The sequence below is a fragment of the Suncus etruscus genome, chromosome 7, assembly GCF_024139225.1.
Source record: "Suncus etruscus isolate mSunEtr1 chromosome 7, mSunEtr1.pri.cur, whole genome shotgun sequence".
NCBI classification, from domain to species: domain Eukaryota; kingdom Metazoa; phylum Chordata; class Mammalia; order Eulipotyphla; family Soricidae; genus Suncus; species Suncus etruscus.
The window spans coordinates 111419916-111446371 of NC_064854.1; the positions used below are offsets into that span (position 1 = coordinate 111419916).

The following is a 26456-nucleotide window of genomic DNA, read 5'->3' on the forward strand; positions in this document are numbered from 1 at the left end:
TAAAAATTACAAGTTCAGGAAAAATTTCAAATATATTGATCTAAGTCAGTTGCATTTTCCTTTTATTTATCTGAATTTCTTTGTCTTCAAAAGATTTCAAATGAGAACTTAGCACTCAGGTGCAAAACTAATGCATCTGGTAACTCTGAATTTCAACTTTGTCATGCTTCTGAGTATGCTTATCGGCAGCTGCGCTCATTTTTTCATTACCCAGGTGATGTAAATGCTTTGCAGTATTCTACCTCAAGTGCCATTTCAGCCCTTTCCAGCTAGCCAAAGAGTGACAGAAAATCATGCTGGATCTAAATAAAAGGTGAGACTATTACAATGTTTTCCACAAATATCAGCAATGTGACAACTACTTTTTTGCATTAGTGGTAAACCAAATAACTTGAGCTATTGATATTAACAAGTTATCATGGCATCACAATTTTGATTCCATGCTCATGGTAGATATTTTTGATTAATAAAACAAACTGTTTTAATTTTAGACTTTACTTCGATCATTCCTTAGTCAGATTCCCCTTTGACACCTCTTTATAGTTCTACAAGTTGAGTGGAATTAAAACACACTCTCCAGTTTTTAATCCCATAGTTTGGAGTCACAAAAGGAATGCCTGTGAAAAATGAGGTTAGATTGTGTCAGTGGGGAGGGGAAACAATAACAAAAATACAGTTATATTTATATTTGCCTGTGAAAAGCATTCCTAAAGAGAAGTTGGTATAGAGTCTACCAAAAAGGAGAGATGGACAACCTAATTCTAGTGTGTGATGGCCTGGTTCTGAGTTTCATGAATAACTGCTTGACATGTGTTGCCTCATATGTGATCTGTTTCTGCCTTTTCTTATCTATAAAGTGAGAGCATACTTTTATATCCCTCATAAAATAGTTTTGAATATAAAACAAAATAAGTCATGTAGAATATTGGGCAACTAGGACCAGGCACATTGGTAATAAATAGTAACAACTATTGCATTCTAAGCTATGCTGAAATAAATACATGTAGATAAAATAATTCCACTGTGAAAATTCCCTTTATTACACTTCCTAATAGTGTACAGAACAGATCACAAAATTTTGGGGGTCACATGCTGTACCTTTGAAAAGTGACACCTTTAAAGAGTGCATATTGCATGCTAACTTTAAGTCAAACACAGGGCACATTCACTTCAATATATACCTGTCCTTTGTTCCCCTTTTGTCAGTAGCTGAAACAGGCTTGGTGTTGCATCAACACTTGAACCCTTAACTATTTGGTCTGCTAGCAATCTGGAGACCAAGAAAGACACTTGCACCTGGAGAGTGCTGTCCCTGCACATCTTCACAAATTTGTGTTACTGAATCGCTTCACAAGATGATAGTCTCCATTACAACTAACGACTTTATACTTAAAGTGTCACAACAGCTGTGGAGAGAATGAGAGCAAACACTCTCCTCAAGTTGGAGGCTGGGGAATTTGGGAAGAGAAATGTGCATTTAGCAGTAATTGCAAATAACCCGAGGATAACAGTAACCCAAGGATAACAGTTTGGTTTTTTGAGCAATAGAGAACACTTGATTCTAGAGATTCATGACACCTGAGGCTGTTATTAGTATCAGCTTTATTGTGACCAGTAATAAATCAGTATAATAAATATACATAACTTTAGATTGTTTGTTTTTGAAGCTAAATAAGATTAATCTAACTGTAAAATTCAATTTATTAAAATGAATAGGTTTATTCCAGCATGCAGGGGGTCTTTACAAGGTGGGGTGACCCAATAGAAGTAGACAGGAGGGAAAGTGTATTCTCAGCCACTTATTACTATTTCCATAAGCTGTCCTCGGGCTATAAAATAAATGCTATCATGAAAAAGATTCTATACCTAGGAGATCGAGGCATATGCAACTTTCTGACTTTATTTTTAAAAATAAAAATAACTAGGCATCCTTTTGCTTTTTAGTCCACTAGGTCCTTAATTTACATGAGCAATAGATTCCCTAGTTCATTTCACCCTAAAATGATGTATGCAGATTTGTTGATTGTGTAACAAAAGATTAAAGCATCAGTTTGTTTCCATCAGAGCAATTACTTAATCATCTTATCATCACTGACTAGAATAATTATATTAATAGATTTTTCTCCCAGACTTCTGAATTAACAACAAAGAATTCAGACCCTTAATACTCTCTGAGAAAAAAAAAGATCGAGATATAGTGCTTAACAAGCATGACTGGCTGTAATGATCAGATAGTAATTTTGCACTATTTTTTTTTATTTAGTAACAGCAACTTTTTCTTCATCAACCTCAGCGATACAAGCATAAGTCTGGGCATTTAACAGATGGTGGCACAAATACATAGGACAGAGCAAGACAGAAGAGAAGCAACAGTCACTTGTGATTCCATCTTTTCAAGGAATGCTAGAGATTTACTTCAATGATCTAAATACTTGTTAATAAATTCCATTCTCTCAAAGGTATATGCACCCAGTGTTAGAGAAAGTCCTCTCATTCACTTCGTCTTAGTATCATACCTTCTAGAATAGGAACACCCCTTTTGGCACAGCATAAAATATTCAGGAACTATTTATGGAGTTTAAGAAATTCTTGCTTTGACACCGATTATGAAACTTTAATTAAAATCGTAAGCAGGCTATAGAGCACATTGAATCTATTCAGGACATTGCATACTTCTGAGTGGAGTAGAATAATATTCCATTTTACAAAGCCAAATATAAGTTTACTTTGATAGTTTTTTTTTCCACTAGATTAAAAGAAACCTGGTGCATTATGCTATTGCACAACCGTCTCTTTCGATTAAACATATAACTCCAAAAGAGCATAAAGCAATGTTACCATCAGAAATTTCTAAAATGATATTAGAAAGAAAAGCGCAGCCCAAGTCAACACGAATGAACACACACATCCGGACACACAGAGCTAGCGCAAAATCAAGATCAAGAGAAACTTACCGGAGCAAATATCACCATACACATTTACAAAAGAATTGATAATCCAACTTCCCTCTCCTGAAAGAAAATAGAGGTTGTCTCATACTAAAAATAAAGCTCTTCTGTCCACAGCACAGCCACTTGCCTCTCTTTTTATGAAGCAAAGGAGGAGAAGAAAATCAATGAGGAGGGAAAGTAAGATGTTATACCAATCAGGTAGCAGCTTCTGTCTTATTTGCAGAGAGATGGCAAAACGGTCATATTATTAGATAGTGACAACCCACAGCTCAAGTACCGCAACCTGATACTTCCCTCTGGTGAAAGGCTGCCTGCTTTGTGGGGAGGTGCTTACCACCATGGGGAGCCCCCACACTTGGCTCTGCTGCTCACAAGTGCAAGTGCACGACTGCTTTGCGCAAGCTGGCTGCATCGTAGAGACAGAGCCATCTCCCCTTTGACTCCGAGAGCCCCTCCTCCCTCCACACAATGCTTAAAAGCAAATTAGGAAAGCAAAAGGAAGCTGGAGATTTTGTGTTTGGGGGAGTGTATGGTAATTTCTATTAAAATTTTGCATAGATTTGCATAGATTAGGTAAAAGTTTGTATGTTCCTAAAAATTAATTGCTCTCTTTTTCTGGAAATGTCTGGATGAAACTCATCTTAGAATAGTGGTAGACTACCCATACATAATCATTAAGGAAATGCTGCTGAAAGACAGGTTTGGGGGGGCTCTGAGGATTGTGGAAAGAACTCATTTTAACTAGGTTGCTTATTTTTCAAAGTAGTATTACTTAAAGCTCAGTGTTACTAAAATCTTAACATTGCCAAGCTTTCAGAGATTGCAGTAGGATGTCAGTTTGTGTTTGCAACAGCCCCCACAGAAAACAGTTGAGCTTGACTCCTTCATCAGCCAAAATCAAGGCTTCCTTAAAGTAGGGTGGGGGGCACATTTGACACCAATTTCCTAGAAAGGGTGCCACCCCCTGACTGCCATCCTTACACTGGCTTCCTGACTCTTGGTGGCCTGGAAATCAGTAATTCAGACAGAACAGAGTGCTCTACTTAGAGTTTCTTCTTCAAATCTTACTCTATAGAGGAATAGCATTAGGTGGACTGAGGTCGTTATGCTATTAGTAATAACCCAACCCGAGTGAATCTTGACTGGATATATATTATGTTTTGTTGTGTGTGTTTGTCTCTTTCTTAATTCAGTATTTGTCTGCCTTTCTTTGGGTTCCATTCTCTCATACACACTCTCACACACACACATACACACACACACACATCTCCACACATATTGTTTTTTTTGTTTTTGGCCCACACCCAGTGATTCTCAGGGGTTACTCCTGGCTATGCACTCAGAAATCCTGGTTTGGGAGACCATATGGGATGCCAGGAACCTAACCATCCCAGGCTAGTGTGTGCAAGGCAGATGCCTTACCACCTGCACCACTGCTCCAGCCCCTCATCTTCACACCTTTAAGAAATCATTCCTAGAATGTCCTTTACATCTTTTTTTTCTCATATATTATTTTAACTTATGGTGGACAGACTACTGGGTGATCAAATTAGAATAAACAGATGATGGGTGTGAAATGAATCCTCCCAGGTTCTAGTCCCAAATGTCCACTTAACTAGTCATATAACTTGGATATCCTGTAAGGTCTTTAAGTCTAAGTTTGTCCTCTGTAATATGTCCATAAAACAGGATAGTGCTATTGGTGAGGGTTGGGAAGGGGGAAGGTCTGTAAAAGAAAACAAACAAACACAAAAAAGGTTTAAGCTGGGGCTAGAGGGATAGCATGAAGATAGGGTTTTTGCCTTGCATGTAGAAGGACGGTGGTTCGAATCCAGGCATCCCATATGGTCCCTGGAGCCTGACAGAAGCAATTTCTGAGCATAGAGCCAGGAGTAACCCCTGAGCGCTGCCAGGTGTGTCCCCAAAAAACAAAAACAAAACAAACAAATAAACAAAAGGTTTAGGCAGTGGTAGAACAATAACTAGTAGGGTTGAAGTACCGTCTACAAGCAGGGCCTGCAGGGCCCTTGCACTGCATTGTCCCTCATGTACTTCCAGGAGTCACGTTCAAGCACTGATCCAGGAATAGCTATTGAGGACCATGAACAAATAAACAAATGAAAAATGGACATGTCTGGGCTTTTAAATTTATACTACCTACTTGCAACAAAGGCTCAGGATACTATATTGATCCTCTATTAATCTTCTTGTTTCTTACTCTTAACCATCCTTACTATTAAACTTCAAAATTATATACATTTGTGGCCTATTTGTATTTGTTTTCTTTTGTTTGGGGCCACACCAGAGGTGCTCAAGACTTACTCCTGGCTCTGTGCTCAAGGATCACTCCTGGTCAGACTTTGGGGACTCCAGAGATTAAGCTTGGATCATATGTGTGTGAGGTAAGTGTCTTAGCTATTGTACTATCTCTCAGACCCATACCTGTATCCCTTTGAACATTTTCATAGGATCATTATTCCTCTCTACCCCTTCCACTGTTGCCCCGCACCTGCCAATGAAATCTTAACTGAAATCTAAGAAGGGAAGCTAATAAGGGTAGTAAAAAAGTTAAATCCCCCCACATTAGCACAAGCAATGTTGAAAACCACCAAGCATTTTAGTATTTGTTGATAAATGAATGAAGGATGGATCAAGGAACAATATACCTGCATTGAAAACTATGTACTCCTTATTAGGAGGCCAATAAAGAACAGTGTAAGAAGGTCCAGTCAGACAACTGCCACAGGGAAGAAACATACTTAGTAGTTTCACTATAGGATGGCAGACTATTCATCACTGGATGTGAATATTAAGGATACCATTTTAGGTAAAAAAAATTCCTTTTCTTTCATATAATAATATTACATATTATTTATGGGCATCATAGTTTAATGATATAATGTCATAATATTACATATTACGATACACAATATATCCTCATACTATTTGTTGAGTATTTGTTCTGTTCAGGTACTAATCTAAGTGTTGATGTGTAAGTGTAACTATACTACCATATGTGAACCTCAAAATGCCAAAGAATTATGCTATGGAACCAGAGCAATAATAGTACAACAGATAGGGTGCCTGCCTTGCGAGCAGCAGGTACCTGGTTTTGAACTCTGGCATTTCATATGGTCTCCTGAGTCTGCCAGGAGTTATCTCTGAAAACAGAGCCAAGGGTAATCCCTGAGCGGCTCCAGTTGTGGTCCCATAACAAACCAAACAAATAAACAGAACATTATGTCTTCTGATGCCAGTTACTGAAGATGAAATCAAAAACTAGAAATTAAATCAATTCATCTGAAAGTGCAAAGACTCTAAATGGTAAAGTTTAGCTTTGAATTTAGCCAGATGCAAGCTCTGAGCTCCAGAGATATCATAGTACTTATGCTCCCATTTAGTCAACCTACACAGTATGAATAATCCATAGATAGATACACAGACCCTGAAATTCCACAACTTATCCCCTATATTAATATCAGACACTATGAAACCCTGGTGTAGAAAAGCCTGTTGTTCTGATGAAGCCCATGTTCCAGGCATTATGACAGTCCATAAAACTTGGGCTCATTGTTAAAACAAGCTTGCAGTTAGGAGGTACAAACCTCACTCTTGGGATTGCTGGTAATCTTTTCAATGACTCCGAACGTATCTGCAATTTGATCATGTTTCAGTTTTTCTCATATTCCAATCCTAGGGTTTCTGTTGGATGTTCTTTCAAAAATTTTCTAGGTCAGTTTTTATTTGTTAAGGTTCTCAGATTTACAGCTTGATTAAAAGCTGCTGGTTGTGAATTTTTTCCCCCGTGTCAGATTTCTTCAGATAAAATTTAGCATTCTGGGACTGGAGAGATAGTACAGCTGGCATCGTCTTGTCCTCCATGTGGTTGACCAGCAATAGATTTTCAGCACCTCAGATTTTTCCAGAGCACTAATAGGAGTAATCCCTGAGCACAAAGCCAGGAGAAATTCCTGAGCACAGCTGGGGGTGGCTCCAAAACAACAGAAAACAAACAAACAAAAAAAATAATACCATTAGCTTCTGCAAAACTTGCCTGCTATCAACATTTCTTACCTGGAAATCAGCAACAGTTTTCCAGCAGTTCTTTTTATATTTATTCTCAATCTTATAAAGCCTTTGTGACCAGGTTCTTAGTTAACTTGTTGTTCCAATCTAATTCCACCCGGCAGTTGTCCTACTTTTCAACATCCTGTCCTTCTAAGTTTTGCATTTGCTATCATTTTGTCTGAAACATTTATTCCTCAGATGATTGCCAGATCTCTCTTCCTTTATTATTCAATCTTTATTTCTATTGTCTGTTCTTTAGAGGCTCCTTCTTCTTTGATAACAGACCTAAAAATAATTTTTTTCTCTCCAGGCATTCCCTTTCACATTATCTTGCAATTTATTAAATTTGTTGCTGTATGCTGGGTGTTTCTGTCTTTTCTTTCATACTTCCTATATGTTCCTGTCTATTTCTTATTTATTTAATTATTATTTCCTGTCACTAAGTGATAACCTCTATGAAAGTAAGAAGCAAGTTTGTTCTTGCAAAATACGATATCCTGTTCTTGGTACAAAGCAAATGCTTAATTGTAGCTCATGAATGAATGAAGTAGCTAACACAAAAACAACTGAGGTTTAAGACAGTCATAGAAATCTAAGTTTTGAATGTTTCTCAGTTGTGAAATATCGGGTAGTTGATCAAAGGTCACTGATTTATTCATACTTGTAAATGCATTTACACCTGTAAGAAATTCATACTTGTAAATTCATACTTATTTCAGAGAGCTCGAAATTAAGTAGATTTTAGTATCACATTGATTTAAATAATGGACATGCCAAGGACAATGGAGTCTTGCAAATTATACTGATCACTCAAGAAGTCTGAGTTTCTTCAGTTTATACTAGTTTATATACAGTCACATAATTTATAGAAGTTTAAGTTTCCTCAGTTTGCATAAGCCCAGGTTAGAGAGACAGTATAGTAGGTAAGGTAAGACGTCTGCCTTCCATGTGGCCAATCCTGGTTCAATCTCCAGGACTATATACATTTCTTGAGCACCTCATAGAGAAATCACTGAGCACAGAATCAAAAGTAAGCCCTCGAAGTTGCTGGGTGCAGACAAAAAAAATCAATCAATCAAACAAACAAATAAAACAAAAAACAGCTTACATAGGTGTATTAAGAATAGCAATCATTGGATACCTGGCTGTAGATTTGTCCTTAGAGAGCAAATATTCCTTTCAGCTTGGGCACATAGACTGTGCTTTTCCTTTTACTTTACTAGCAGTGCAGACAGTTGGCTACCACTCTCCAGTATGCCACTAAAAGTGACAAAAATAAAGCAAATATGACATTATTTGATGGGCTTTGTTTAAAAAATAATATTAGCTTTTGTTGTTACTGACTTTAAAATAACACCTGTCCATTATTGGACTTTTAAAAATAGTAGTAACAGAGCTTTCTATGTTGGGTATTTATAGAGAAGGCTAAGAAGATTGAAAATAAACTGTGAGCCTCTGAAAACCTCATTAGCAATGCTAATTTCCAATATGGTCAGATTTTCAACTCTGATCTTTCAACTGAGCACGGACTTCAGACAACTTCAAACAAATTTTGTTTTTCTTTCTTTGAACCAAAAAGCTTGTCTACCCTCTGGTGGACACACCGTCTGGTAAATTCAACAGTTCTTTTCTCAAACATCTGGATTCACATAAGGATGCCTTTTAGGCTGCTCTACTTCAAGATCGGATAGTGGAAAGCTTAGCTTTCTAAATACTTAGCAAATAGTGAGAGGAAAATTCCATCATCATAAGGATCTCTTTTTGGCTGAGGAAAAGAAAAGTGATCAACAACACACTGGCCATATTAATAAATGAGTAGACAAGAGAGAAAGCTAAGTTTTTGTTCATTTTGCCCCCTAAACAAGTGTATGTCATTCAAGCTACAGGAATGAAATCACCTACTATCATTTTGTTTTTCGAATAATCTTGAAATCTTTCGTTGAAATAAAAACAGGCATTATTTAGAGTACAGAGGGATGTAAGAAAGTGAGAATAACAGAAAAAGAAAGACAGACAGAGAGAGAGAGAGAGAGAGAGAGAGAGAGAGAGAGAGAGAGAGAGAGAGAGAGAGAGAGAGAGAGAGAGAGAGAGAGAGAGAAGAGATCATGGGTTTCTCCAGAGTGGAAAGAGTCCCAGTAAATATCTGAACATTAAAGTAGAAAAGACACTTTTCAAGAGGGGAAATGTGAGTGACATGTGCAAAGGAAGACAACAGATGCACTTGAGAGACACATGTATTCAAGCAGCATATGTGAATCAATCTTGAAATGTTTATATTAAGATTAGTCCTATAGGGGCCGGGCTGTGGTGCTAGAGGTAAGGTGCCTGCCTTGCCTGCACTAGCCTTGGACGGACCGTGGTTTGATCCCCCAGCGTCCCATATGATCCCCCAAGCCAGAAGCAACTTCTGAGCACATAGCCAGGAGTAATCCCTGAGTGTTGCTGGGTGTGGCCCAAAAACTAACTAAATAAATAAATAAATAAAAAATAAATAGATAAGTCCTATAGCTTTTTTTATTCAGTGTTAATAATTTATTTAAGCACCATGGTTACAAATACGTTGGGCTTCAGTCATAAATACACACCCTCCTTTATTAATACAACTTTCCTGCCACAAATTCCCCCATGCCTCCATTTCCTAACTCCCCTTGCTCACTGCCTGTGTTTGAGACAGGCATTGTATTTCTGTCATTGTCTTGGTAGTTGATAGTGTAGTTATTTCTCTAACTGCACTTACCACTTTTTTTGATAAGCTTGTTATCAAGGGCTGGTTCTTCCAGCACTCATCTCTTTTGTCTCTGGGTACTATTATTATACTTGTCTTACATTTTTCTTAAATCCCACATTAGAGTGAGACTATTTAGTGCTTATCTTTTCCTCTCTGACTTATTTCACTCAACTTTTTAAATATATTTTATTTAAACACCTTGATTACATACATGATTGTGTTTGGGTTTCAGTCATGTAAAGAACACCACACATCACCAGTGCAACATTCCCATCACCAATGTCCCAAAACTTCCTCCCCCCACCCAACCCCCATCTGTACTCTAGACAGGCTTTCTATAACCCTCATATGTTCTCATTATTAGGATAGTTCAAAATGTAGTTATTTCTCTAACTAAACTCATCCCTGTTTGTGGTGAGCTTCATGAGGTGAGCTGTAACTTCCAGCCCTTCTCTCTTTTGTGTCTGAAAATTATTATTGCAAGAATGTCTTTCATTTTTCTTAAAACCCATAGATGAGTGAGGCCATTCTGAGTTTTTTTCTCTCTCTCTGACTTATTTCACTCAGTATAATAGATTCCATGTACATCCATGTATAGAAAACTTTTATGACTTCATCTCTCCTGACAGCTGCATAATATTCCATTGTGTATAAGTACCACATTTTCTTTAGCCATTCGTCTTTTGAAGGGCATCTTGGTTGTTTCCATAGTCTTGCTATGGTAAATAGTGCTGCAATGATTATAGGTGTAAGGAAGGGATTTTTATATTGTATTTTTGTGTTCCTAGGGTATATTCCTAGGAGTGGTATAGCTGGATCGTATGGGAGCTCAATTTCCAGTTTTTGGAGGAATCTCCATTTGCTTTCCATAAAGGTTGAACTAAAGGCATTCCCACCAGCAGTGGATAAGAGTTCCTTTCTCTCCACATCCCCGACAACACTGTTTATTCTCATTTTTGTGATGTGTGCCAATCTCTGTGATGTGAGGTGGTACCTCATAGTTGTTTTGATTTGCATCTCCCTGATGATTAGTGATGTGGAGCATTTTTTATGTGTCTTTTGGCCACTTGTATTTCATCTTTATCAAAGTGGCTGTCCATTTCTTCTCCCCATTTCTTGATGGGATTAGAATTATTTTTCTTATAAAGTTTTGTCAGTGCCTTGTATATTTTGGAGATTAGCCCCTTATCTGATGGGTATTGGGTGAATAGTTTCTCCCACTCAGTGGGTGGCTCTTGTATCCTGGGCACTATTTCCTTTGAGGTGCAGAAGCTTCTCAGCTTAATATATTCCCATCTGTTATTCTCTGCTTTCACTTGCTTGGAGAGTGCAGTTTCCTCCTTGAACATGCCTGAAGTCTCAATATCCTAGAGTGTTTTGCCTATGTGTTGTTCTATATAACCTATGGTTTCAGGTCTGATATCGAGGTCTTTAATCCATTTGGATTTTACCTTTGTACATGATGTTAACTGGGGGTCTAAGTTCAATTTCTTGCAAGTGGCTATCCAATTGTGCCAAAACCACTTGTTGAAGAGGCTTTCTTTGCTCCATTTAGGATTTCTTGCTCCTTTATCAAAAATTAAATGATTATATGTCTGGGGAACATTCTCTGAGTATTCAAGTTTATTCCACTGATCTGAGGGACTGTCTTTATTTCAATATCATGCTGTTTTGATAACTATTGCTTTGTAATAAAGTTTAAAGTTGGGGAAAGTAAATCCTCCCATATTCTTTTTCCCAATGATTGCTTTAGCTTCTCTAGGGTGTTTATTATTCCAAATAAATTTCAGAAGTGCCTGATCCACTTTGAAGAATGTCTTGGGTACTTTTGGAGGGATCGCATTAAATCTCTACAATGCTTTGGGGAGTATTGCCATTTTGATGATGTTAATCCTGCCAATTCAGGAGCAGGGTATGTGCTTCCATTTCCACGTATCCTCTCTTATTTTTGGACCAGAGTTTTATAGTTTTCTTTGTGTAGGTCCTTCATTTTTAGTCAAGCTGATTCCAAGATATTTGAGTTTGTGTGGCACTATTGTGAATGGGGTTGTTTTCTTAATGTCCACATTCCTGTTTCTATTGATGTATAGAAAGGCCATTAATTTTGTGTGTTAATTTTGTAGCCTGCCACTTGCTACATGAATCTATTGTTTTTAGAAGCTTTTTGGTAGAGTCTTTAGGGTTTTCTAAATAGAGTATTATGTCATCTGCAAACAGTGAGAGCTTGACTTCTTCTTTTCCTATCTGGATTTCCTTGATATCTTTTTCTTGTCTAATCGCTATAGCGAGTACTTCCAGTGCTATGTTGAATAGGAGTGGTGAGAGAGGACATCCTTGTCTTATGCCAGAATTTAGAAAAAGGCTTTTAGTTTTTCTTCATTGGCTTGTGGTAGATGGCCTTAACTATATTGAAAAAGGTTCCTTTTGTTCCCATCTTGCTAAGAGTTTTGATCAAGAATGAGTGTTGGACCTTATCAAATGCTTTCTCTGCATCTATTGATATGATCATGTGATTTTTATTTTTCTTGTTGTTGATGTTGTGTATTATGTTGATATATTTATGGATGTTAAACCATCCTTGTATTCCTGGGATGAAAATTACTTGATCATAGTGGATGGTCTTCTTAATGAGGCATTGAATTCTATTTGCCAGGATTTTGTTGAGGATCAATGCATCTGCATTCATCAGCAATATTGGTCTGTAATTTTCTTTTTTCATAGCATCTCTGTCTGGTTTAAGTATCAAGGTGATATTGGCTTCATAAAAGCTATTTGGAAGTGTTCCCATTTTCACAATTTCATGAAAGAGTCTTGCCAGGATTGGTAGTAGTTCCTCTTGGAAAGTTTGAAAGAATTCATTAGTGAATCCATCTGGGCCTGGGCTCCTGTTTGGGGCAGATATTTGATAACCAATTTAATTTTATCAATAGTGATGGTGGTGTTTAGATATGCTACATCCTCTTCATTCAACCATGGGACTATAAGAATCCAATAATTTATTCATTTCTTCCTGGTTCTCAATTTTAGTGGCATAGAGTTTCTCAAAGTAGTTTCTGATTACCCTTTGAATCTCTGCCATATCAGTAGTGTTCTCTCCTTTTTCATTCCTAATACTAGTTATCAAATTACTCTCTCTTTCTTTGTTAGTTTTGCCAGTGGTCTATCAATCCTGTTTATTTTTTCGAAGAACAAACTTCTGCTTTCGTTGATCTTTTGGAGTGTTTATTGGGTTTCTACTTCATTGATTTCTGCTCTCAGCTTTGTTATTTTCTTCTGTCTGCCTATTTTTGGGTTTTTTAGTTGAGCACTTTATAATCTATGAGCTGCGTCATTAAGCTATTTAGGTAGGCCCCTTCTTCTTTCCTGTTGTGTGCTTGCAAAGCTATAAATTTTTCTCTCAGTACTGCTTTTGCTGTGTCCCATAAGTTCTGATAGTCTGTGTCTTTATTATCATATTTTTCCAGGAAAGTTTTGATTTTCTCTTTGATTTCATTTCAGACCCATTGGTTATTCATTATGAGGCTGTTTAACTTCTAGGTGTTAAAGTTTTTCTTCTGTGTCCCTTTGGAATTTACATATAATTTTAGAACCTTGTGGTCAGCTAAGGTAGCCTGCAAACTTTCTATCTTCTTGATATTATGGAGGTATGTTTTATGTGCCAGCATGTAGTCTATCCTGGAGAATGTCCCATGTACATTGGAGAAAAATGTGTATCCAGGTTTCTTGGTATGGACTGTCCTATATATAAATACTAGGCCTCTTTCTTCCATTTCTCTTCTCAGGTCTAGTATATTCTTGTTGGGTTTCAGTCTGGTTGACCTATCCAGTGTTGACAAAGACATGTTGAGGTCCCCCACAATTATTGTGTTGTTATTGATATTATTTTTCAGATTTGTCAACAATTGTATTAAATATCTTGCTGGCCCCTCATTCTGTGCTGTACATATCCCTTGATTAATACAAAATATCCATCTTTGATATCTTATAACGTTTCTGAGTATAAAGTTTGCATCATCTGATATTAGTATGGCCACCCCAGTCTTTTTATGGGTGTTGTTTGCTTGAATAATTTTCCTCTAGCCTTTTATTTTGAGTCTATGCTTGTTCTGACTATTCAGGTGCATTTCTTGTAGGCAGCAGAAGGTTGGAATGAGTTTTTTGATCCATTTAGCCACTCTGTGTCTCTTAACTGGTGCATTTAGTCCATTGATGTTGAGAGAAAGAATTGTCCTAGGATTTAATGCCATCTTTATATTGAAATTTGGTGTGTTTTTTGGTCAGTCTTGTCTTAAATTGGGTCTTTCTAGTTTTTCTCTTAAGACTGGTTTTGAGTCTGTAAAGTTTCTGAGCTATTGTTTGTCTGTGAAACCATGTATTTTTCTGTCAAACCTGAAAGTGAGTTTTGCTGGATAAAGTATTCTAGGAGAAGCATTTATTTCATTGAGTTTTGCCACTATGTCCCACCACTGCTTTCTGGCCTTGAGTGTTTCTGATGACAGGTCTGCCGTAAATCTCAAGGATGTTCCCTTGAATGTATTTTCCCTTTTTGATCTTGCTGCTTTCAGAATTCTGTCTCTATCTGTGGAATTTGTCGTTGTGACTAGGATGTGTCTTAGGGTATTTTTCTGGGGTCTCTTTTGATTGGTAATCTTCATGCATGCAGGATTTGCTCACATATATTCTTTAGCTCTGGAAGTTTCTCTTTAATGATGTTCTGGACTGTTGATTCTTCCTGGAAATTTTCTTCCTGGGTCTCTGGGACTCCAATGATTCTTAAGTTCTTTCTGTTGAGCTTATCATAGACTTCTATTTGTATCTGTTCCCATTCTTTGACTAATTTTTCCATTGTCTGTTCATTTGCTTTTAGTTTTTTTCCCCAATCTCTCCCGTTGTATGGAGTTGTTATTTATCTCATCTTCCATAGCACAAATTCTATTCTCAGCTTCTCTTAGCCTGTTGGAGAGCGTATCCATTTTGTCATTCAATTCATTTACTGATTTTTTCAGGCCTGTTATTTGTCCTGTTATTTCAATTTGGAGTTTTGTGGTTTCTGTCTTCATATTTTCTTGGTTCTTATTAGTGTTCTGTTTAACTCGATCCATGGTTTCTTTGAGTTCTTTGAGCATCTTCCATATTTCTTGTCTAAACTCCTTATCTGAAAGATTTATTAGTGCTTGGCCGTTTTTTGGTCATCAGAATTGTCATCTTCATTCTCTATGTCTGATGCTGGCCCTCTTTGTTTCCTCATTGTCACACTTGTATTGTGTGTTTTTCTATGTGTCGTGGTGGTATTCATTGGCTAAATGATGTGCGTGGCCACGCTCCTATGGCTCTGCCCTTTCTGAGTGGGTCGACTTGCCTCCAAGGAAGGGGAGCCCTCCCTGGATGAAGCCTCACACAGGATCAAATCTTAAGCATGAGCACACAGCAGAGAAGACAGTCCAGGGAGAGATGCTGGACTTCAGTGATTCAGCTCAGTTCTTAGTGTGATATTTTTTTTCTTGTGGCATTCTTTCCTTAGAAAGAGCGCAGAGCCACATAGCAAAGTGAGATAAGGGCTCTTCTGGAGCCTCTAGGAGAGTGAATTTTCTGGGCCCTTTCGGCCCACTCCCAAGAGGTTTAGGAGACAGGACAGGAGACAAACACACACAGGCAGCACTCACAGTTTCTCACAGTTGGGCCCCACTGGGTCAGCATAGATTTTCCCAGCCTGACATCACAAACAGGGGACTTGCCTTCTGTGAAGTACTGCTTATAGCTGGTTTTCACTTTAGGAAGCAGTCCCTTGGTGTTCCGGCCCCTTGAATAAGCCTCTGGGAGAGCAAATTTTATGGGCCCTTTTTGGCCCACTCCCAAGAGGTTTAGGAGACAGGACAGGAGACAAACACACACAGGCAGCACTCACAGTTTCTCACAGTCAGGCCCCACTGGGCCGGTGTCTATTTCACTCAACTTAATAGTCTTCAATTATATCCACATAAAATCAAACGTTGTGACTTTACTTTTTCTAAGAACTTCATAGTATTCCTTTGTATAGATATACCACAGTTTCTTTAGCCACTCATTTGTTGTTGGGAATCTGGGTTGTTTCCAGATTCTGGCTATTGTAAATAGTGCTGCTAGAAACATAGAGTGCAGAGGGCATTATTGTATTGTGTTTTTGGTCTAGGGTATATCCTTAGTATGGCTAGACCATATATGGGAGGTCAATGTCCATTTTTTTAAGGAATATACATATTGCTTTTCCAAAAGGCTGAACTAGACAGCATTTCTAATAGCAGTGAATATAAGTTCCATTCTCCCCACATACACACCAGCAGTGGTAGTTGTTGTTCTTTGTGATGTGTGCCAGTCTCTGTGGCATACACATTATATATCATTAGTAACAATGATTTCTCATTATTGTTTTGATTTACATCTCCCTCATGATTAGTGATGTGGAGCATTTTTCATGTGCCTTTTGTCTATCTGTATTTCTTCTTTGACAAATATCTGTTTTTACTTCTCCCCATTTCTTTTGATGGGGTAAGATGATTTTTTTTCTTGTTAGGTTCTTGTATATTTTAGTTATAGCTTTTTATCTGATGGGTGTTGTGTGAATAGTTTCTCCCATTTTGTGGGTGAGCCTTTTACCTAGTCACTATTTCCTTTGAAATGCAGAACCTTCTCAGTTTAACATAATCCCATTTGTTTATTTCCGCTTCCACTTGTTTGGCCAATGGTGTTTTCTCCTAGAAGATGTCTTTTGTTTCAATGTAATAGAGTGCTTTGCCTACATTTTCTTCTATATACCTTATAGTTTAAGGTCTGATATTAATTTTGATATGACTTCAGCCTTGAAAACTTTAATGGTGTTTTACTTCTCTGCTTAAACTCAACAACTTGTTCGAATAAAATATAATTTATTTTGATGTAAGTCTCTAGAACCAGAGAATACATTTCTATATCTCTTGGGGTTTTTTTTTATGTTTCCTGGAAGATAAAGTATTTCTCCTCATATTCAATCCTTTTTTTCTGAATACCTAAATGTCATGGTCACTTGAACTTTTATCAATAGTCATAATTTTCCTTAGAAGACTTCAAGCTAAGCAACATTGTATATAGAAAGAAGTCATGCTATATAATCAGAAGAAGAGGGATGGATACAGATGATCTTCACATGTGGAAATAAAGAAAATTAGTAGGAATTATAAAATGAACAAAGGTAACAGGATCTGAGTACTGGTTTATAAAACTGAATTTCCCACTGTGGGGGTTATTAAGGATGGAAGCAGAGGTTGGCACATTGAATGCCTGAATCCTATCTTTAACAGTACTGTAAGTCATGGTGCCTTTTAAACTCAAGTTAAATGGAAAGATAAAATATAAGAAACATAAGAAATCCAATGTAGCAATATTTGGAAATGTTAAGATATTTGGGTAGAAATAAAGCTCTGCATATGAGACAAAATAGCAATTAGGATAGCTAACATAAATTGTTCAAGACACTTTGTTTGAAGATTATGAGTCCATTACCTATAAGGATAGGATATTATCTGATAAATTTTCATATTTCATCAAAGAGGTAGAGCCTGGCATAGAGTCAAGTAAAAGCAATTTAATGTAAGAAAGATGAATAGAATCATTTGGTGGCAGAATGTGGAGGATGAAGTGCATCCTTTTTTAAGTAGGCATTATAGTCAGGTTTTTTTTCATTCCAACAGATCCCAAGTATACCAATTCTATCAATGAGCTGCCTTTTCCTAGATTTCTCAAGAAAAATCATTTAAAAAACATGCAAGAAATGGGAAAAGTTGTCAGGAAAACAAAAGTTGAGGCCTGACTTGGTTAGGTAGCTTTATCAGAGACACAGGTTCTGTAAAATTGCCTTTAACATATAGTTTTTCTGTGTAAGAAAATTGACCTCCTCCCATAAAAACTGAGGTCTGGGATGGTAATAGCTGCACTCAGAAGGACTCAGAACTCTTCCTAAGATACTATACATGCAACATTTCAATTCATTTTACTTTAGCCAGGGCTGTCCCTTTTAAATCTGGCAACTTTATCTCACCTCAATTGCTTAGTTTGAGGGGTTTGAGATTGGGGGGGTCATACAACTAGGAATGTTCATGATTTCCTTTCAATATTTCTCTGACCCTGTGTTGGTATTGCTGAACATTGCTAGATATAAAAAGTATGTGGTAAGTAGTTGGTTTGGGTTAGTGTTTTCAGCCTAGAGAGTAGGTTTGTATGGAGAAAATCCTTTATGACACTTGGTAGAGATCTGCTTATGGATGCCTGGATATCCAAGCATGATTTCTTGGACCTTGAACAATAAATCTAGAGTTAGTATGTGCTGGTTTTTCTTGTGCTTTTATTTTGAATTCTAACTCTAATTAAATATTTTAAAGCCAATGGATTGAATCACTGGAGAAACTCTCACTGTATCTTAATGACTCCGAAGAGAAAAACATGCAGGTTTGATGTGTTTCAGTAAAGCCATCTTTGTGGCTCATGTTCTTAATAAAGAACAATTTTCAAATCCCTGGGAACTATATTACCCTTATCAAGTAAAAAGACCAAGAGTCATTGTCTAAAATTAAATTTCAGGTTCCTCCTGCAATTCTCCTGGAATTGTGGGAGTTGTGTCTTCTCCTTTGGCTGATGTGAGAAGCCAAAGAATAATAGTAAGAAAGACAGTGGTTAGAGGTCTCATTCTATATAAAGGTAACTTTATGCTGACCACCCCCACTAACAACTGTTGTTTGTTGTTGTTCTTGTTTATTTTGGAGCCATAATTAATTCTGCACTCAGGCATTACTCCTGGCAGTGCTCAGGAGTAAGCATCCATATGGGATGCTTGCAATTGAACCTGGGTCATCCATGTGCAAAGCAAATAAATTCCTTACCTGCTGTACTATCTCTCCAGCCCTAACCATTAACAACAATTATATTGTTTAAACATTAACACTATTGTAACCATGTTTCCTAAATTATAAAAAGAATTAATACATTAAAAAGAATCTTAATATCTGTATTGTGAATTGGGGACAAAAAATAGAAAAAAATAAAAGAATCTTAGTAAACAGTGTCATAAAAAAGAAATCCTATTATATGGATGATATATTTAAATAACCAAATTATCTCAGTTTGCTATATAATGATATTTTTATACAACAGTTTTGAAGACGAACTCCTAGAACTCATAAAAATTATTTTGATATAAAACAGAAGTAAAATAATGACACAAGAATATCAACATGCCTTCTGTTATTCAATCATCTCTCTCTCCTTTTTTTTTTTTTTGCTATTCTTTAAGACAGACTTCTATTATATGATTGTTCTGAACAAAAGCTTGACATCTTAAAAAAGTATAAAGGACCACAGACCTAATGGAATGATGTACAATTGCCATATCCTCTAATGGAACTATCTTATTAAAATAATGATGTCAATACCCATTCTGGGTGTTATCCAAAGTACTGTTCATTCATGTTCTTATGTTATTCATGTTCTTATCTAATTATTTATCCCCAAACCCAAAATATAATAACTTCGTTTGACAGAGAAGTCAGCTATGGTTTAGTGAAGCTTGTAATTTGTCCACATCTGGACAGCTAACAAGTGTTAATTGTAAGGTTTGTCCCAGGCTTGCTAATGTGTGCAAGTTTCACACTTAGAAAGTGACATCTGGACATTGTCTTTCTTATGAATTTATATTTATTGGGAAGAAAAGTAATGATGTATTTTAATTCTATAGCTTTTGGAAATTTCAAGTACTATTTTAGTGTAAGGGGTTAAAAGCAGTCTTTTAAAAATTCTGGGTAGTGGAGTCATCCTTCTTACTTTTTTTTTCAAGGCGACTAAAACAGCTTTATACATAATAGGAATGATAAACATATTTGTTAGTAATTAAATAAAATAAAATAAATGATGCTTATTATGTCCATAATATTAATTCTAATCAGAAACACAAATACACATCTCTCTGTTTTCTTCCAATCATTAGTTCTTATAGCAGAGAGAGCTCTATTTGCAAAAGGATGTTGTACAACTTTGGCTGTTTCTGGAATATATTTCTTAAAGCCTGGTAATAGAACTAGAAGATGAATTGTTGTTGCTATGATTAAGGATTAAGACTTTATATCAGAAAGAATCCCAGAGGTCCATTTTTTCAACATGAATCTTGTTAGTACTGTAATAAGAGTGAAGAAGAAAAACATGAAGACAATTTTCAATAACCCTGCCCAGTACACTGAGAGATGAATAATAAATTAGATTATGAACATGACATTTTACTGACAATTTTTCCATGAAGCAATGTGTCATAGCCAATTATGTAAGTTATGTCTTTGTAAACTAGTTCTTCACCTGTAAAATGGGAATAATAATGATAAGTTATATAAGAAGCCTCCTGTAGTTATAATTACAAGTATGGTACAGTCTTTCTTCCTGCTAAAACTTAAGACAAGTTAGATTTAAGATTCAAGTGCTTGTAAAATGTCTTTCTGGTTTCTCTCCTTCCCAAAAAATTGAGTAAAAATCCCTCTTTTAAAACAATTCATGCTTCCAAAATCCAGACCAAATTACAGTGCTTAATAAAAAAGTTTAAGTAGAAAAAAAAAGAAAACCTGTCTCCTCCAATATTTTGCTTTCAAAGTATAGAATTTATTATTTGTATTTTTTAGATTTTTAAAAAATTACTTTATTTAAACACTTTATTTAAACACCACTAACCAAGCAAAGACAAACAAATAAAAATATATTAAATTAAGAAGCTACTGAACCTCAAGGAAAATAAGATAAAAAGACTACTCGTGGAATGGGAGAAACTACCCAAAATCCATCTGATAATATCTATGATAAGAGGTTAACATCTGTGATAATATTTATGATATAAGGCACAAGCAGAGCTTAATAAGAAAAATATTGAACCCCATCCAAAAGTGCGAAGGGATGAAGATACATTTCCTCAAAGAAGAATTTATGATTATTACATGTTTTTATGGAACTCTGAGGATGCTGATAATCACGATTTATTTATGATTTCTTGAGAACATGTTCCCTCCTAAATCTGCTTCCACCCATTTCCCCAATTTGTATATGGTTTGATATGAACTTAGTAAAAGGGATCTGGGACTTTATTTTAATTCGACTATTTAGGAAATATGTGTAAAGATCTCTTTTGTCTGAGTACCCTAGAGATGGCTCTGGATTTCTATGAAAGGCAATCCATTCGGTCAACAACATCTCTTACAGTTTTAAAAACAAAAATTAATCCCTCCTATATAAGTAATGCTTTATGAATTCTTATTTTGCAATTTCCCCAGACCCTTAGACTTAAGGCTGCAAGGAGACATCTTTCAGGCTTGGTTAGACCATAGGACAGCTGTGAAGCCAACAGGAGTCAGCTCCTGTGAAAGTACTTTCAGAAATGATATTTTCAATACTAAATAGAATCTTCTAGTGTCTGTGCTCAATTTCTTCCTCATTAAACCCGAGACACAACTCTTCTTCTGATCATTGCTTATTTATTATTGCAGGCCTGCTTGAAACAGTTGAAAATGCCATGTGCACTCACACAGAGAGAAGTCAGTTTTCTTCTTCAGCTGTGCATCTATTTTTAAAAAGAGTGCTTTACCAATGTCTTCCTTAAAATGTTAGTTCCTTCTTAGACCAAGTTGTTAAATGATACAAATTAAGAGACTGAATCTGAAGAACAGGACATACTGATATTTCCAGAATGTCACAATCTCAACTCCAAAAGCACCCCTTTTCCTCTCATCACCATGAAAGTGCAGAGACAAAAACTCCTTTTCAAAGTCTATAATATGACTTATTCAGAACATTACTTGCAGCATTAGTTTCAGGTTCTCCTCAAAAGAAAAGTTTCATGTATTGTGTTATGACATCACAGTGCTCTGTAATGTGAACCTTGGGGATTGAGGCCTGTAAGTATTGTGCTTCTTTAACCTGGCATCACATCTGAGTAATTTGGCAATGGATAAGAAAACTGAGTTATCAGTTCCAAACTCAGAATCCTGATTCATAAAACCAAAAAATATCTGATTTCCTCTTACCAAAGTGAATTTGAGACAGATTAAGGATCCCATAAAAGTATATAAATCGGTGCTTTCATTAAGTTAGAGTCAACAAGGCCACATCAGAGTGTCATAAAAGTTGAGTTCCACATTGACATGATGACCTGGCACAGGCCTCAGAGGTTTGGGCATTTTCCAGTCACCCCTGAACCAGGGAAGCCATCTACGAAACATCCAAAGTTGTCTATGAGATCATCTGGAAGCAATCCTCTACCAGGGAAGACCCTACTGTTGCTCTGACATCAAAAAGAGTCTTCCCTTAACACTGAGAAGATTTAAACAACAACGACCTGCATACTGGACAGGGCTTTCTGCATTGCCCTTTAATTGTGAGTTGAAATTAGACGCCGCTCCGCACCCTCCTAACTTCAATATAGGATATATATATATATATATATATATATATATATATATATATATATATATATATATATATATATATATATATATATATATATATTCCAGGACATTCAATACAGAAACATGATACCAACAACAAAGACTGTGAAAAATTTAACTGTATGGGCACTACAGACAATGACTGGGATTGGACAAACTAGTTAGAAATGGTCTTATGTCGGGAAACTTCAGGGGTAGGGTCTCCTTGTACTTAGGCCAAAATTTTTCCTTTCCATGACCCCCATACTTTGGTGGGCCCATGCAAACAATAATTGCCACTCTATCATTGTTTTTACAGTGCTTCTTTGACTCTAAATCTTTAAACCACTAGTAAAAATATCTGGAACTGCAAAAAAAAATGGTTTATATTAGTGTTAACATATATGCTTTTAGTTACACTAGCATTCTGGGGGATAAAGCAGGGAAATAAGGGATATATGCTTGGGAACAGGGATTAAGGGAGGACAACACTGGTGGTGGAAAGGTCCTCATTTATTGTCACTGTGTACCTTCAATATCACTGTGTAATATTTGTAATTCACTTTGGCCTCAATAAAAATTAAAAAATAAAGTTGAGTTCCATAGCCCATAGAGGCTGTCATAGAAGAGACATCTCATCTACACGAAGAAAGGTTCCCTTGAGGAATCTGTGTTTTAATGAGCCTTCATATTCACTCTCTTCTTCAATTTGTTTTATGAATTCAGAATTCCGTTTTGTTTTCAGTAAATATCTTCTCACTCACCAAGCAAGAATTGAAACAAAAATAACCATAAATTCAAGACAGGTCCCATTTGAAGGATTTTATATGAATTAACTCACTGAATTCCACTTCAGTCTTGAAACCCCATTCAATATTAAATCTTGAAAAATGAAACAGAGGAATTCCTCCTTATATCATTTCTAGAATCAGCTTGAATTTTGATCTTTGACTTCAAACCAGCCCCCACCCTTTCTAGGTCAGTATTTTAATTCTGCTATCCTAGATATCAAACATAGACCTCTGGTTACCTTGTCCAGCAAGATTAACTTTCTCCTCCTGACCCAAGAGGATAACTGCAAGTAGCTTATTTGAACAGTGATTACAGTATAGAAAAGAAGAACTGAGAAAGGAAAGCACATGTAAAGGAAGCTAATGAAGGATGAGTTAATGAGTAGGAAATAATGTTATTACATGAACAGTTGAGGAAAATAATTTTGTCTCCTAACTCCCTTTCCTCTCTGAATGCATCACATTAAATTTCCTGTGGAGATAATTAATAAGATGATATATTATATATGGTAATATATGTTCTAAAATACATCCTAATATATGTATATTATATATAACAATATATTAAATATATTATATTATTATAATATAATATTTTGGGGGGGCTACTGATGCTCAGGGGTTACTCCTGGCTATGCACTCAGAAGTTGCTCCTGGCTTGGGGACCATATGGGACCCTGGGGGATTGAATTGCGGTCCTTCTAAATCAGCTGCGTGCAAGGCAAATGTCCTACCACTGAGCCACTGAGCCACTGCTTCAGCCCCTATAATATAATTCTTGATAAGATAATAAACTTGCTTATTCCATAGCACAGTTTAGAGCCCTTGGCAAAGTAACTGTGTTGATCACAGATGCTTGAGCTGAAAATGTTGCCTTTGCAGTCACTGCTATAATGCTGACAAGAACCTGAGTCACAAGAAGGGATAGAAGGCAATTTGCTTTTTTAATCTCAAGGCTCGTGGAAAGTTTTTATTGGTTCTGTTTTTTTTATTCTGAGTTATTTCCCTTTGTATTTATTTATGTAATTAATGATCTTGGTTATATATATGATATATATATATATATATATATATATATATATATATATATATATATATATGATAGACTTGACTTTCTTTTCAGGTATTATTTAAAGCCTGTTTCTTTCCATAAACTGTTCCTCTTTGCACAGAAAAATTTCACTTTACTTTGATTAGATCTTCATAACCCTATTTGCCATTTAACTCTGTCTGGGTCATAGTTAGCCATTTTTATGTTTGTCTCCCCTTGTTACTTCATTTAATCTTGTTCTTTTTTTTTTTAGAGATGCTTGGAGATTCAGTGCCACTTAAACAATACTCAGCCTGGTGGAGGAGGCCTACTGGTGTAGTACTCTGCTCTGGCATTTATTGTGTTAAACTGGGTCCAGTTATTCTTAGGGGGCTTGGGCATGCAAGGAATATCTCCCTCACCCTTTTGAGTAATATCCTCAGCCCCATTATATTTCTGTTATTTATCTTTTCATTGTGAGGGTCGTGCCCAGTGGTGGTTAAGGACACCCACAATCAAGATCGGTGGTGTTTGAGAACTATGCCGTGCTGTTACACAATGCAAATTTCTCTAAGAAATTATATAACCAAATTCTAGACCTTCTCTTTCTTTTTGAAACAAGTCTTTTGTGAGTATGACATACTCAATAAACATTGATTGGATGGATCTAGAAATTTAAACTTTCTTTCATAGAATTTAACTTTAGACCTTGGATATAGTTCTGAAGATGAAATAACTTATTCCCCCATATATATTTCTAAAAAACTGTGAATTCATTCAATTTTACTGATTTCTAATATTTTCATGGCTATCACATATAAATACTATATTAATCATAAATAGTTTTCTTTTATTAATACAATGGTAAACATAAGTTGACAAATATATCAGATGAGTAGAATAGAAACACTGAAGGCAAAGAAATATAGAGAAACTTTGTTGGGGCTACAATTTCACAAATAATTTTTTTTAAAAAAACAGTCATAGTTAGTTGAAAGTCTCTTTCCTTTAGCTAGATATTTGTTTTTTGGTTTATGGATTCCTACTCACTTTACAAAAGCCAGTTTATTTTTACTCTGCCTGAATGGATGAGAAGAGAAAAGAAACTAAGATTTGTGGGGAACTTGCTCTCCTCTAGGTGCTATATGGGGATCTTTTAAATTTAATTTAATTTATTATCCTCTTCATATAGGAATTAATAAATTTTCAGAAAAAATAGAGCTAAGTAGAAACTTAATTAATATCAGTAAAGCCAACATTTGAATGCAATTATATCAAAAATCAAGAGAACACATAACTTTCTGGTTGTACAGATATTCCCTTGTATTCTCTGATTGATTTTTCTGGGTTATAGAGATAGTAAAGGGAATAAATCTCTTGCATTGTGTGCAGTTGACCTGGGTTCAAACTCTGGCATCCTATATGAGCCTCAAAGCTCTTCCAAAGTCAATCCTGTGCATAAAGAGAGGAGTTACCCCTGATCATCACTGGATATGGCCCCCAAACCAAAAAATAAATAAACAAAAAAAAAGAAAAGAAAAGCAAAGGAAAAGAAGATTGGTTGTCTGAAATGACATCACCTTAGAAACTAAAATGATATGGACTGTCAGAGGCAGGTCTACTTAGAGCCTATGGGAGCAATAGAAAATATAGAAACAGGAACAATAGCTTATTTGAAACTACTACATTTAGAATATTTAAAGGCAAGAAAATACTCCTTTCATCTATAAGCTCTGATAAATTTCACTGCATTAGGACAATGAACAATATTGTCAAAATACACTCAATTTTGAAATACAAGGGCATGAACCACTTCTAGATTTTCAGACAACTTTAAACAGATTACATTTGTTGAGCCCAAACACCAAGATTTTATTTGGCCAAACAAACTCCTAGTGAGATAATGGACAAAAGACAAGAAAACATGACATGTAGAGGGCAGGGGAAGACAATAGCAGGAAGCTCCATTTTCTGGAGAAAAAGGACAGAAAAGGGTCTGGTTGGCAACGATTCCACTAGGGGGATGAAGAGGCTGTAATGCTGAGGTCTGTGAGGAATTAAAGAAATATTTATAGAAAGTAGGAACTTGAAGGGATGGTGGGGCATAAGGGGTACTCAGAGATAAGGGTAGGAGAGTTGTTCAGGTTTTCGTACAGAATAGTATCAAGAAGCTGTGCTATATTAGTAGGAGAACTCAGATAAAATTAAAAAATCATCTCATAACATGGGAGAACTTTTTTGTGTATAATGCATCAGATAATGGACTAATATCCAAACTATATAAATCAGACATTTCTTTGAAGCACACATAGGAAAAGCCAGTGCATATGAAATGAAATGGGAAATGAAATAAGGAAATAAAGATTCAAGTATTGAGTTATCATTTATATCAGTCAAATGGCATTTATCAAAAAGATTGGAAACAACCAG

At 36.1% G+C, this 26456-nt stretch overlaps 1 protein-coding gene across 2 annotated transcripts in view; it reads right to left on the reverse strand.

Annotated features, from left to right (window-relative positions):
* Window positions 1-26456, reverse strand: part of SYNPR (synaptoporin) — a 360846-nt gene that overhangs the window by 173110 nt on the left and 161280 nt on the right. Inside the window, exon 1 of one of the 2 annotated variants that reach the window (XM_049777117.1) lies at window positions 2955-3272. The exons of the other annotated variant lie outside the window; for it this stretch is intronic. Coding sequence (XP_049633074.1) covers window positions 2955-2978 — 24 coding nt within the window. The 5' untranslated portion in view covers window positions 2979-3272. Of the gene's footprint in view, window positions 1-2954; window positions 3273-26456 lie in introns of those variants that run through there. 2 annotated transcript variants of the gene reach the window in all.